At 40.7% G+C, this 15481-nt stretch overlaps 1 protein-coding gene across 10 annotated transcripts in view; it reads right to left on the bottom strand.

Moving 5' to 3' along the window:
* Positions 1-9695: 9695 nt before the first annotated feature.
* The window catches only part of chl1a (cell adhesion molecule L1-like a), a 48538-nt gene continuing 42752 nt past the window's right edge, over positions 9696-15481 (bottom strand). For 8 of the 10 annotated variants that reach the window (XM_085259028.1, XM_085259027.1, XM_085259030.1 and 5 more), the window contains one exon: positions 9696-10708. In XM_085259028.1, coding sequence (XP_085115154.1) covers positions 10495-10708 — 214 coding nt within the window. In that variant the 3' untranslated portion in view covers positions 9696-10494. The remainder of the gene's footprint in view (positions 10709-15481) is intronic. The other 2 variants (XM_085259033.1, XM_085259034.1) reach the window with 1 other exon arrangement.

The raw sequence follows: 15481 nt of genomic DNA, 5'->3' as shown, positions 1-15481 counted from the left end.
TTCTGTGCCTTCCTCTGTTGTCTGGGTATGGCTCTGTGCTCCATATCTATCCATTACTTCCTGAAGAGTCTTTTCTTGTGTGGCTTGTGTTTTCCTTTCCTCCTTTTGTTCTTTTTCCAGCCCTCATTAATGTCTGATTGAGTTCACCTGTTCCTGATTACCCTTCTCTCCCAGATGAGTATTCAGGCTGTGTACCTTCCTCTAGTCTCTGCCTAGTGTTTCCCTTTATGTTCCCACAATCTATCAGTGATTACCATAAAATATTATCAGTATCAAATACATGATCTGTAAGTATACCAGAGCATACTGACACCTGGCTTATGTCCTCCACATCAAAAAGTGTTTTGCTAAACAATAAATCTTTTTCTGGATGGTTTGCTCTAATTCCCATTCTGAAGATGCATGCTGCTGTCATTTCGAGCTCTGTTACATCCAAAACATTACAAATTATCCGCAAGAAGCAAGGTAAACAGAAGGCGCAAGTTTGTCAAAGCAATAACATCTAGTACCACTGAGCTTGTATCCTAGAAGTGTTTGAAAGGTGCCTTCAAGGGAGATCACATCATTATAATAAATGTTGTAATAATGAAAAACACATTAAAAAGAATAGAAAACCCAGTAAACACATAGTACCCATCTGTGCTCATTGCACCAGTATGTGACTGTGTGTGTACGGGCATGCGGTTGAATTCTCAGTGGTAAACATAGCATGCAAAAGGATCAAGTAGTTTCATGGTGTAGTGCTGTACAGAACCATTACAGTAATCAGCCTGTGTTGAAGGGAATTGAAGGAACCGAACATGCAGCCTTTTCTGTTCGTGCTCCAGCAGGATTTGGAGTCGATTGTGTGATTATGTCTGGCCAAATGATGCCTTTTGCACCAGTTTTATTTGCCATTTTCATTCATTGTGATGTTTCTCAGTTTCACAGTGAATTGAGATATTAAAGAGCAGCACAACTGGGAGGGTGAAATGGAAATCACACATGTATATTGGGCATTACCCCTGGGATGTAACTTTAATACACATGTAACATGAATGGATAGGTCGAATCCACAATTGAATAGTTCTCTGTCTCTCTGTGTTAGCTTTGCAGCGGACTGGTAACTGTCCAGGGTGTACCCCACCTCTCGCCCTACATCTGCTACCCACACACAAAAAGCTCAAACTCAGCAGATTAGAAATAACTAATATGAACACAGTATCAGCTATTAATAAATAAAAACAAGATAATGTTTTTTATTCATTTGAGCATTGGGCCTTTTAGATGTTGTTTTCCTATTAGATCAGATCTTAGATGGAAGTATATGGTTCTAAATATTTTACTTAATGAAAACCTTATTTATTATTATGTGTGAATTTGTTCATATGTCTGTCCTGATTTTTGGGGCAGCACAGTGATGTGTTAATTATTTTTGTTACTTCAGGCAGAGCACAAAAGCTCATTATCGGTGTGTGTTTGAAAGGAGCAATAACAATGAATGGGGCCATTGTGCAGAAGTCGGCTTTCACTGCGTGTATGCATGCATATTTTATTTAACTTCTATGACTCTTCAGATTTGCCTATATGGAAGTATCTCACTATTTTGAAAACATGGAAAATAAATTTAGGTCTGAGCAGAAGGAACAGCCATTGTTAGCACGCTATGTACTAAGGACAAATTAAAGGAGAATGTAACATAAAGCAGTGCAGTAAGGTTTTAGGTCACCATGATATACCAGAAGAACTACAGTGTTCTTTGGCATTTACTATACAAATCTCTCTGTAAGGGATAAAATCCACTATTTCTAAAGATAATTTGGCATTTTATTCATAATAGTGCTAATAAAAGTGTTGGATTGAAAGTGTAATTGTGAAGATCATAGCATGTGATTCACATCATTTTCATATGCCTGGAACACACCACCTTCGCAAGGATAAAAATGTTTCCTCACAGAGCACCATAACAACTTGATTAGTGCTGATTAGTGACCTTTCGCTTCCTGGAAGAAAGTGGACCTAAACATGCTAGCAAATTACCGAGCTTGCAGCTCCTATCACTAAAGAAATCAAGTATTCATTTGCTATGCTGTTGGTGTACGTTACAAATCCACGCATCCACTTGTCAAGAACAGGGTGAAGCTTGACTCATATATTATATACTCCATATCGCCAAAAGTATTAATTCATCCACCCAGATGTTCCAATCACTTGCCATCAGTCGCGTTGAAATATTCCTCAATCGACTGTTAGTGTGTCCCTCAGATTAGCCTACGAACAGTGAGTAGAGATCTTCATGGAATGGGTTCCCATGGTCAAGCAGATGCATCCAAGCCTTACAACACCAAGCGCAATGCTAAGTGTCGGATGCAGTGGTCACTCAACTCTAGAGCAGTGGAGACGAGTTCTTTGTAGTGACAAATCACGCACAAAGCCAAATCCAAAAAGACATGAATGAGCGAGTTTGGTGTGGAAGAACTTGACTGGTCTACACAGAGTCCTCACCTCAACTAGGGTTGCCAACCGTCCCTTAAAATACGGAATCGTCCCGTATTTCGAAACAAAAGTACACGTCCCGTATTGAGCTAATAAGGGACGCACTTTGTCCCGTAATACAGTGAGAATCAAAAGTAGTCTATAACTTTTAATGGAATTAACGCTTTGTTTGAAAACATAATTCCCAGCCCCTCTCCTGCTTTGTGACCAATGAGCTGACAGCACACTTATGACAATTCGAGTATGACAATTTAGATTACCGCTCATCTCATTGGTCGAGGAAAGGTCGCTTACGGAGAAAATACCGGAAGACAACAGATGACCACAACAAGAAGCATGGCCAACAGGGAAACAAACGCCGACACGGCGGTGCAAGTCTCGGACGACAGTACACCTAAAGCTGGGCAAACACTGTGCGATTTTTTTCAGTCACGTTATTCAGCTCCTGCTCAAACTGCACGATTGACTCGCAGGGGTTAGAAGTTGGTAGGTCACGATGCAGGGTCTCACACTATACCGCCCGATGCTCTGATGCGACCTGAGTGCTCACACTGTGCCTCCATAACACGAAGGTTATAACAGAAAATCTGTCGCGCTCTCTCTCTCTCCGTCTTACACTCACACAGACACACACACCACCACCATCAACTTTGCTAAATTGCTAATGAAAAACATGATCAGGCAGCTGTGATTGAGCAGCAGTGTAAATCCAACTGTTTTCACGGTTGTTGTGGTCGTGATAATTTTGTGATGCCACATCGAAAAGGCTCGGATGAGCTTTCCAAAGTTCTACAAGTTGTGCCTCCATCGCTTGTGTCCAGATCACACGCTGCACAGCCGTGCTGCTCCATCTTTTACACCAACGTTTACGTGTTTGCGCGCGAGCAGTGTGAGCGGCTGTGATGAGACCCTCACGAGCGATTGATGATCGGGAGCTGGTCGTGAGGTGTTAATCACTTCTCGTTACCCCACGTATACTACACGATGCACGATGAAGGCCAAAATCGGTCAAAAATCGGCTCAAAATGGGCCTAAAACCGCACAACCCCAGCATTAGAGCAGCAATGTTTGTTCCCCTCAGAGAAAGGGAAGAATGGGAAAAGGAAAACACCTGGCTGGAAAAAGTTAATATGGGCATGTGCAATGAATATCAGCGCTATGTGGCCAGAAGTGTGATAATATAATTTATTTTGTGTAATAAACAACTGCAAGGATAGATGATTACAACAAATAGATGACTAATACATAAAAGTAATACATAGATGAATAATGATGATGAGTTAAGATGCGTAATCATGGGAACAAGCGGGTTTACAAACAGGAGCAGCTGATTAGCATTAGAAAAGCTGAAATAATATTTCAACTGAAGCCGATTGTACTAAATGCACTAAATGTGCACTGTTACAAGAATGTTTTTCTTTCTATTGTTTTAAGTTAAGCAGGACAGAGTTCTTTTAAAGAAAGATTTACTTATATTCTCAAAAGTTAAGCATGACAGGCTTCTGTTTAAGAAGGAGACCTGTTTTATTGTGTTAATGTTGTCATTTTGAGCTAAAAATAAATGGCTAAATGATCATTTGTTTCACATGTGTTCATATCACAAAGAATACACATCTACTTAAATCAAATTCAAGTCAAAGGGTTAAAAAAATAATTTCACACACAAAAAAAGAGCTAGAAAATTCACCACACTGGGAAGGGTGAAGACAACTGGGTCGCCCGGCCCTGGCCACGAGGTGTCCCTTATTTATTTTTCAGGGAGTTGGCAACCCTAACCTCAACTCAATAGAAGACCTGCGGGATGTGGGAAGACTAAGTCAGGCATCCTTATCCAGCATCAGTCTCTGATCTCATAAATGCCCTTCTGGAAGAATAGTAAAAAATTCCCATGAACAAATCCCTAACCCTTGTAGAAAGCCTCCCCAAAAGAAACTGAAATTAAAACTGTTATAGCTGCAAAGGGTTCGCTGACATCCTCTTAAATCCTGTGGATTAAGAATGGGATATCACTCAAATTCGTATCTGTGCACTTTTGGAAAAATACTCTATATAAGCTATTGTCATTATGTTGAAGTAAACGTTAACAAATGTTCTTGCTGACAGTATGCTCAACATGTCACTTTAATCACTATTCATGCTGAAATACAAGCCAGCTGAGCGGTGTTTGTGGCTGAAGCTCCTGCCATCTGCGCCACAACAATGTATCCTCTTCCAAAGTCACTAAAGAGCTTTTCCCCCTTGCCACAATTTAATTCCTGCCACAGAGCGTGATTTGATGTTAACTGTTTAATTGTACCGTGGCGTGCACCTGTGTGGCAGAACCTGCAATTATTGTTTCTTCACTCATTTATTCAGGATTTTCTTTTAATTTTCCTCCACCATCAGCAAGTTGTTTTAGCACTGTTGCTAAAGCTTGTTTTCAAGTACAATATGTGACATTACTTTAAATTAGCAAGGCGAACCTAATGCACCCACAGAAACATTTCCCCAGTTAGACACAGTATTAATGAAGTTCATCTGTAACTGTGTTTTGGGCTCAAAGAAAAGTACTTACACCTGTCTTTCGTGCATCTTTCCACAATTCAGTCTGTGCTCATTAGATTTATTGTCGCAACCAGAGACCAAATGCAAGCAGCAGACTTAAAATGTGATGGGTAGGTGGCAGTCAGGTCAGGTCGACATGGGATTGAGGAAAATTTGCACAGTCATTAGCAACACATCTGGAAAAACACATTTGCCAGACAACAGTCACTGCCTCCATCAAAATAGTTAAGAAAAATAAATGCTACAGCTCCTCCAGTGAGATGGTAATGTCCCCACGACTCATCACTTCTTTATCATAGTTATTACACCACAGGGATCTTCACTGACCCACTTACATCTCATCGTTCAAACTTTAAGCCCAATAACGTTTATTATGAGATTGCTTTTTTCTTTTTCCTTTTCTTTTTTGAGACATTTAAAGACTTCCATGTTAGTGGTCCAGTTAAATTACTTGACATGTACAACAGGATCAAAAGCCCTAATGCATCTTACGCGGCCCCGGTGTGTTATGCAAATAGAAGTGTTTTAATGAAGGCATCATGAATAATTCAGGAGTGGTGTTCCACAACAAATACACCACAGGAGCAAATTCTCAGGAAAAAAAAAAAAGGATTGCTTTGGAAAAATAAAAAGTGAAGTATCTCTGGCTTTCGCTTCGTATCCACAACTGCTCATCACTTTCTTATTAACAAATGTCAGCAAATGGAAATAACTCATTTAACTGCTTTGTAAAGTGCAACACATGCACTCGCTGCATCCACTCAATTTTTCTCTCGCTGCCACCTGCCTTTTTGAGCATTAATTTTAAAAAAATGAATGTAAGGGCAAAGCTTCAGACTCAATTTGTCTTTTCGCAGTGTTGCTTGTATAATACCAGAGTGTGATTACTGCCAAAGCAAAGAAAAGAGGGACGCTCTCCAAGCGAACTGAATGATTATTAACAAGCTGCTGGCGTCCTAAATATAACACCAAAAACATCAACATTCAAACAAGAACAAATTTTTAAAAAAGACACGTTTGTTTTACCTGTGCTAGTTAACGGCTTGGCTTAGCTGGACAACACATGCTTCAACCATGTGACGTGGCTGTGTCACATGGTTCCAGCAGGCTATTGTGTACGGATTGTCTTTGATGCCAAGTTGTTGCCTTGACAGCCCTGAGCTAAGCAAGAAAGGTGAGAATTATTCTCCACCCACACAGCACTTAGAAGTCTCTTATCTAATACTCCAGCAGTAATCAAGATGAAATCCTTCTCTGGATCAAACTCAGGACATGTTGACCTAAAATGACCGGGGCCGCGTTCTTTAATTTCAAATTCCGCTTCGTCATGCTTCGTTGTTTTTTTTAAATGTGTTTTCATTATCTAAACGACAGCCAGCGTGAGCATCATTTTCTGCATCTCCACCCACTGCCACTTCGCTGTCGCTCACAGTGATGCGGACGCACCGCAAATGAATATCTCAATGTCCACTATGACCTGTGCAGATGTCTCCGCCAAAGCGCCCCCCTGGTCAGTGACATAGCCAGGCTGACTTTGTAATCATATTACTAATGCATGTCTCATTAGTTTGTGCCAAGGCTGAGTGTCTCTGCTTCCTCCTGCTCTTCTCTCTCTCTCTCTCTCTCTCTCTCTCTCTCACTCACTCACTCACTCACTCACTCACTCACTCACTCACTCACTCACTCACTCACTCACTCACACACACACACACACACACACACACACACACACACACACACACACACAACCATCTAGTCAATTGCTGGCTGGCATTTGAGAGTGTCTGGGCTTGCATCTAAAGCAGTTTACTGGGGAAATAATAGCCCTCTAAATGGATTCTCTGTATGCAGAATCATCCCATTCTATTTGAATTCTGGTGAGACAAATTAAATTTTGCCAGGTGAGTCTTGCACCATGTTGAGACGACAAAAGAATGAGAGGCAGGGGAGGAAAAGCTAAATTAGACGAGAGTTCTGGGTGCGACTGTGACAGATCTTGTTTGAGATATCGATGCATTTAGATTTGATTTATTTTCGTTCTTTCAAAAGTGAAATCAATAGAAGGTATGCGTTAGGAAACTTAATGAAAGACTGAGAGAGAGACAGACAAAATGCATCTTCAACTATTCCCATTAGTTTCTTGAAAGCGTGTCGAAACGATGACTTGCTCCACAGCTGTTCTTTTTGTCTCCTGTTAGTTTGCATTGGATTTTGGTAAAACAGTAAGCATCCCACATCCTCCTTAAAAAAAAATTCCGACCTGGGGAAGGCCATTACAGAAAATATTACGCTGTCATTTGTCATGAGCTGCCTATCTTAGCTACTTTTCTCCCCCTGCACTGTTGCTGAAAAATGCTTGAGTGAAAGTAATGTTGCCAAGGAACCTTCAACGCTCGCCCACCTTTCTTTACTTTTAACCATTTTCTCAAGCAAACTTCTCACAGATTGAACATGCAAACTTTTATGTGTTGCTTTAAATAGGTCCGACTGGATCTAATGCTGAGTTGACTCCTGATATTGATCCCATGGAAAAAGCTTTAAGTGCATTCCTTCAAAACAAAAAAGATCTTCCTTAAGAGCATCTTCAGAAACAACTGTCACTACTGCCCTTTCCATGAACCACACAGCGTTCAATATTGATGAGATCATTCTTTTTCACTTGGTTTTTGTAGCATAACTGCAATATGTGGCACCCCGAGAAAACGACTTGTTTTCGCACAGCATCCTGTCCTTGCAGCGTCAGTCGGTTTAAAGTTGGTACCATGCCGAGGCAAACACGCAGCATGCATGAGCATACTATCAATTTCCTCCCACCAGGCAGTTTCCAAGGCACTTGGCCTAAATATCAACTCCAGTCAAATCGACTGAAAGGGAGTGATCTGCTTCGGGCTGTGATCTATAAGTTTGTGTGTGAGTGTGCTGCACTCTCCAGTGATAACAACAGCAAAATGCTTTACAACAAGTACTGGCAGTCCTTTGAACGAGGATTTGAATGATACTAACGGCCTGACCTGTAATCGTTCCAAAACAGAGCTAACATAACTTTATTTGCAAGGGTCACTTATAGGTCCTCAAAATAGATTTAGTAAAGCCCAAAAAAAGGAAAAAAAAGCTGGCTGTGTGACACTCGGAAGAGCTTTGACTAGAATAATCTTCTGTTGTTGTTTAGAGGCTTTAACGTTTCACTGCGAAAGCAATTTTAAAACGGATGAGGGCGTAATCCCTGACAATACTGGGATTATCTCTTTAAATGACCTTTATCTTGCCATGAGCATAGAGTGCTTTTCAACTCCACTATCCCAAGTCTGGTTTGATTACAACATGAATGCCTCTTTAAAATCACAAGGCTGTGGACAGGCTATATAGCTGCATGGAACCTGTGCATTCAAAAGGAAAGATAAGGGCATCAGGTGTATTTCAGAGATATGGAACAAGCCAAGTGGAACGCTGCTCCAAAATAATAATAATAGAAAAGTTTACTAAATGCTCAGATCGTGACTTACAAAAATGTGTAACTACTACCCATCTCGCTGTCTTGTGAATTTTAAACTCACATTTGAAGCTGTTGATTTTTTTTTTAGTTACTTATTTTTTGATTTTGAAACAAACAAATATGGTAAATACAGAAGAAAGCTGTTGGCTGTTTTTTTTTTTTTGTTTTTTTTTTGAACAGCTCAAAAATAACAGAGTGAAGCAGAGGGGTAGCTGGGCTGAGTGATTTAAAGAGGCTCCCACCAAATGACAGATTAGTCGATCATCTCCCGTCTTCGTTAGTTGGAATTTCTGCCTCATCAAAGGTGCAACATTTTCCCCTCAGAACTTGAAGGGAAGTGCAAGTATCGCTTTGGTTCAGATAATTGGAGCCTTGGGACCTGGTACAGTAATGGGAAAGAGATTGACTAAAAAGTTGACTATATTTCACAACTTGTGTTGTTTTTAAGTCTAAGGCTCTCTTTATTATCCACTGTTCTTTTCTCATGTTCTTTAGTACGTGTGCAAATGTTTGTCTTTAATATATTTGAAATAGTTGCAGTTCTATAAGTATAGGTATGTAAGTGATATGCTTTCCACAAGGATCTCCTTTAGTTTTCAAATGGTCTTTGTACCTTAAGAGGGTTCAAAGGTTAATCTTGCACTTAAAAACGAGCATCTAACCAAAGAAACCTTTAGCACTGCTGTATCCCAGTTTTCTTAGTTCTGCTTATCGAATAGGTCAAATTTCAACTTTGAGTTATATTCCTAATGAATATTTTAGCAACATGCATTATGCATGTGGCGATTTGCAGCACGTACTGCAGAGATAACGGGAAAAATATTGTGGGGATTTAGAGTGTGTTTGACCTTTCATAAAGTCGAGCTTAATTCAGCCGTGAGTGTATCATTTTTCAGTGTTGCTTTGTGAACGAAATTTCACAAAGAATGGGTTTCCATCATGTATTTCCATCCCTCGTCCAATGAGAGGACATCTCTCTTCAACTTCAACGGGATTTTTTCTAAGTTGCCAAAAATGAACTGATGCTGATGAGTCACCAAGTGGAAAAAGAAGAGAACGTACCCGACATTAAGAATTTGACAGGAAAAAAAAAGTCTTGCTTCCCGGTAATTCTTCGAGGATGTAGAGTGATTCATCCTGTTATATCCTGGATATTTAAGGCACATAACTGAAAAAGTCCCAAAAAATTACAAATAGGTTTATGACAAATTGTTGTGAGTGCTGAGGGCTTGAGGTGAAACCTTTTTTTTTTTTTCATGATTGCACTCCACTGCAAATGCAAGAAGATAACTCATCTGTCTTTCTAAAAACTAATAAATGCTGCTGAAACATTTGTCTGTTTGATATGTAAAAGCAAGAAAGCACACGTTTGATATATTGACACAAAAAGAACATCAACATTTTGATTATAAAAAAATTACAAATGATCAACTTTGACATTTGCATATTAACAACCAAACTGTACAGTAAAAGAACAGTATTGTAATCATAAGAGTGATTCTGTCTTCAATAAATATGACACCCTGCGTTGAACTATACGGCATGAATATGTAAACATGCTGCAAACACATAAGCATATCTACTGTATGTGTTAGTTTCATCTGCTGTGTAAAAAAATGTTTTGACGTTTAAATGCACACTTACTCTGTGGAAAGTGATTTATCTTATGCCTTTGTTACAGTAAAAAACAAAAAAAAATTAACAATGTAGATGTAAAACTGTGGCTGAAAGGTTAAAAACACTTCATCATTAATAAAATTATCAAACTTTAAAATCTTACATACAGGATGTACAAAAACACACTTTCCCCCCTTTTTTCTTACCATTAAAGGCTGTGGGCAAAACTTCTACCCGCTTTTTTTTTTTTGCTTGAGTCAGTTCCCTTATTTGGGTGTTTGAGCTTTACTGAATGTTGGGAATCTGAATGAAAAAGTATCCTGAAAGGATCTCAAGTAGAAGTCAGTTCAGTTGGAGCTCGGCTTTTATACGTTCACAAGACTGGGTCCGTTGGGCTCGCTAACAGAGCCTCTATGCCTGTGTCCAGAGTACTCCCCAATAAATGAGCCGTCCTCATTGAACTCTCTTCCACCGTCTGCATAGTCGCCTAGGGTGTATCTGCTGACACTGTCCCCAGTTGCATCATCTCCTTTCAGGGAACACAGGCTACCGCCCTTCAGTGGCTTTTCATCGCTGTCGCTGTCATTAAGAAGAACAGAGAAGGATGGCTGAGGTCAGCGGTGCAGTGGGTAAAATAAACTCGTGGTATAGCACATCAAACAGTTTTGAGCGCAAAACATGTCGCCTTAAGAGGCCGTCTTTGACACGAGCACACTGCACACTATGTATTTCACACGAAATTAAAAGCTACACACACAAACACCAGCAAACAGAGAATAATCAGCACATATAGCCTGCCAAATACTTGCTAAGAGAAACACGGGCTCATGAAGCAAGTTCTTATGGTTTCAATACATCACTAGAGGCAGTAGGCAGGGGTGGATCCAGCGGCTGCACAGCAGGAAAGGGAGCACAAGGGAGGCAGGAACGGGTTGGTACAATCACTTCACTAATTGCTAATTGCCAGGGCTTCAGGACCGAAGGCAATTTCAAATCTCTTTAGAGCCAGCAATGGAAATTGCCAGAGAGCAGTGAGAAAGAAGCCGAGAGGGAGGTGTGTGTGTGTGTTTGTGTATTGGGGTGGAGGGCGGAGTGGAGGGTAAAGGCTGAGAAAGGGAGAAGGAAGAGAGGAGTGGAGGTGGGGCATATGCAATCCCAGACAAACAGCCTGTCATTCGTAGTATTCCCATGGGCCCACACTCCGGCTGAGGAGATTAGATGCCAATTTAAGGCTGGGCGACTGGCCAACTTGCAGGTGTCTTGCTACAAGACGTGGGGGTCACCTCAAAGCATTGAGGATATTTTTCCTCCCTGTCTTTCTTTTCAAATTCCCTAAACGATCAGTGTTTGGCAACACCTCTATCCCTCTCTCACGCGCGCGCCCGCTCTCTCTCTCTTTGTATTCATAACACAGAGCGTCTGCGTTGCTCAGGTGGCACATGCATGATAGCGCCATTTGAGGCATATTGCAGTTGACACCTGTGTCAAACAAAAGCTCAACATTTTGAGCAGGATTTTAGCACAGAGACCCGGTTCAAGCTGAGATTTTAAAATGGCTCTCCTTCGCAGGGATTTTTTAATAACCAATCTTATCTGCCCGTTTTCATGAGGCCGTTTACAATGCAAGCCACATAAGGTCCACATTTCAGCCCTTATCAAACCTTCTTTCTCTGACGACTCTAGAGTGCTGCAGATAAGTGGCTGTTATCTAAGAGCAGTGGAATGCCACCGCCGCTGCAGCCCGCCCACAGTGACTTTGAATGCCATGATAAAATGGGGCTGAGTGCTTTTGAGCCCCTCACTCAAAAGCTACAGGTGGAAAGGGGGGGGGGGGGGGGGGGGAGGTAATTAAATTTGTCTTCCTGTTGACCTATGTTGACTTGGTTTTTTGGGGTTGGGTAGAGTGGGGGCAGCAAAACTTCAGGTGCAAGGTGTATTTTTCCCGATCGTGAAGCTGAAGTTGTTTGTATTCTAGTTTCAAGGTGTCTGGAGAAATAACTTCCCTGCATCTGCTGCCTTCTCCCAAATTGCACATAAAAATATGAGCAGTATGAGAACATGAGAGCTTTCACCAGACTAGGAAGGGGAAAAAAAGAAAAAGAAACACATAAACCGGCTGAGGAAAAAATTGCATCACACGCTTGGCTAACGGCCTGCTCCAGCCATGACACCTGCTGTTCTTGCAGTGGACAGAGGGGCAAAGCAATAGAGGGCTGTCTACAAAGAGAAATCATCTGAAGCATAATTACCACTTGTCAGCTCCCCAGACACGTGGCATACCGGTGGGTGGTCTATTGCCTTTAGAGATTCAAAGGGCACTACAGAGCCCTGAATCCAGCTCTAAAGCCAGGAAAACAACATCATAGTAAGGCTAAGGGCACTCTGGGGGACAGTAGTCAGAACAGACTCATGAAACTAACCATGAGAAGCATTCTAAACAGATAGTTGCAGCAAAGCATCTGCACTGGCTCACAAACAAACACCAGGGTTTCTCCTGCCCTGTGAGCTCCGAAATAAAGTTTGTCAGAAAGAAATTCAATATCACAGCATTCTCCGTTTTTTGCCAGTTCTTCACATGTGGAAAAAAAGGAAAAAAAAAACTTGGGCACATTCTTGAGACTTTCTCTACCATTTCATCAACCTTGCAGAAAATAGTACTTTACCAAAAGGATGCCTGGAAGTCTTGCAGCACCTATGCAGAATCGTAGCCACCACTTCATTTTTTCTTTTTTTTTAAAGCATGCAGCCCTAAATGAATACATGTAACCTATATTGAGCCAATTAATGCATAATACAGTCGCAAAACTACTAGAAATGAGTCACTCAGAGGGTGTGGACACAGTTATTTCTTGCTTGCCCTCACTGTGTGAGCGTTTCTCTTTCAGAATACAAAATCTTCAGAGTACAGAATCACACAAATGTGATTTATTAAAGTTTGTGGCTAGCAGTTTACTGCACGTTGCACCATTTCTTATCTGGCAGCTGATTTGGCTGCGATAGTTGCTGCTAAGAGTGTTAATTTATTTGGAAAGTCAGGGGGAGAAGTTATGAGAATGAGCATATAAATAGGACTGGTGGATGGCCCAAAGCTGTGAGTGCTGTGCCAAAGCTTTGGCTCTGTCCTCTACCACTTCACCGTGATTATTTGGAGCTGTGCCCCAACATATTTGTGGTCGTCAGTAATACTGCTACTTTGATTCAACAGAGCAGAACTTCATGTGGAGCATCAGGAGGAGAACAGCTGTCCAGGAAAAAAAAAAGAAATTTAATTAAATTTTAAAAACGCATATGTGCCAGGTACCTTTACAACTGTTTATACTGACCCTGTAATAGAGGTGACGTGTCCACTGCATACCTTGTCTCTTGCCCTATGATGGCCAAGAAAGGCCCCAGTCTCCCATGAACTGGATAGCAGGTGAACCAGGGCTGTTAAACATAAGGCCCGGGAGCCAGAATCGGCCCACCAAAGTCTCCAATCCAGCATGTTAAAGAGCTTTAGAAAATGTGAAGGAGTGCATAGATTTAGCACTTTTAAGTATATTTTTTACAGTTTTAAGTTTTACAGTGTTTCCTGACAAAGACTGCTCCCTTACACCAAACACTAACAGATAAACACTGAAATAACAGGGACGTTCTTGTTTTCCTACTATTACAGTAAAATGAATTTTTACTCGTTTTTATAATGAATTTTCTGTGAATTAATGAAAACTTTATATTTTATAATTTTTATAATTACAGGCCAGCTGTGGAAATGGAGTAACATAGTTTTCTGTAAATTTACACATTTATCATAAGTGGGTCCCATATGTGGCGCACGTTGTAAATTGAGTTTGACAGCACTGGGTTAAAAATAAATAAATGGATGGATAGTATCAAAAATGTCTCTAGATGCTCAGACCTGGAGCAGGTTAGAATATGTCCTTGTAATTTTAACTGTAATCTTACAGAAAGTGATTGTTCCCACAGCTGGCTGAGAGTAAGATTCCTTGATTTGACTTAATAAATAGCTGCAGCTTCACACGGCATGCACGAAAAAACAAAAAACAAAACAGGGATGCCTACTCTGGATAAACACTCCGACTGAGCGATTGGATTTACCAAGAGAACAGCTGCCACAGCCTCTGAGACCCCACAGGCGTTTCCCCTTGCTCCAGAACGAACAGCTTTCTCAGGAAACGCATGGATGGCATTTTTTCTTAGTCAATTTCTTGCTCTATCATCAGGTCCGCTCATTTTTGACCTGCTAATTTACACGTCTCTTGCTAATTTGTTTTCATTACTGAAACGAACCGACTGCATCTGTTCATTTAGTAGATTTCCTGCAACACTTTTCACTCCCATTGGCACTTTTTATCACAATTGCGACATCAAGCAAATCTGAGCCACAAAGTAACTGTGGTCCGTAATACAAAAACAGGGTCATGGACACTGGACAATCCATTCTTTCCTGTTTAACAGAATTACAGTCTTGGCAAGAAGCACAGGAACGCAATTGGCAGCAACCACACAATTGTGAGTAATCATGTTCTGAATAATACGATGACGAGAAGAATCAAAGCAGGCAGAAGAGGCTATTTTAGGTGCTTTCTGCACAAACAAACACACCATTGTCACACAGTTGCCGCAATGCTGTCAAGCAAAATAGGATTCGCTCGATTCCCCAAAATTATCACCGTAGCAGCTAAACAATGCAAACAATGGAAATTCAACAGCTATTATAAAGTACAACAGCTGCCTGCCTCGGGCTCAAAGGCCTGGTTTTTCACCGTATATTTTCCATCAGCAATTATCGTGTATCCAGAATCTGTGCGTGTGCAGTAGGAGCTTCCTCTTTTTTAAAACTACTTAAAATTATTTAAGTAAATCTGCATCTATTAAGTTCCCAAGTAAGCTGAGGCACTACAGACAGGAACTAGTTATGTTTCAATAACCTTTATTATGCCTAAAGTCATCTTTCCATGTTAAAGTTTGCTAAACTATTTTATATATACATATGAGCAAGCACTTGGCAACAGTGGGAAGGAAGAACTCCCTTTAAACAGGAAGAACTATTAGTGGGTCTAAGACTTAAAGCTAAACTGAAATTAAAACTTCCTTTTGTAAAAACAAGAAGCATGAAAGAGAACAAGACTTGCAAACTAAACGAGCTTCCTGTTTCTAAGTGGAATCCAGTCTTAACAGTATGGCGTGTCTTTCACTATGCGGCCGACTGCAAATGTCTAACTTTTTACGCAACACAACTGTATTTGAAAGGAGAACTTTGTCAGTAACACAGGCTCATGTCAGTAGTGTGAGACTGCAGTGAAATCACAGTTTAATTGTTGTCTAGATTTACCAAAAAAAAAACCAGTT

The sequence above is a fragment of the Mchenga conophoros genome, linkage group LG20 (assembly GCF_057382185.1).
Source record: "Mchenga conophoros isolate Kocher_MC1m ecotype Shallow Benthic linkage group LG20, M_conophoros_male_GT1.1, whole genome shotgun sequence".
NCBI lineage: Eukaryota > Metazoa > Chordata > Actinopteri > Cichliformes > Cichlidae > Mchenga > Mchenga conophoros.
This window is presented reverse-complemented; position numbering and strand designations above follow the sequence as displayed.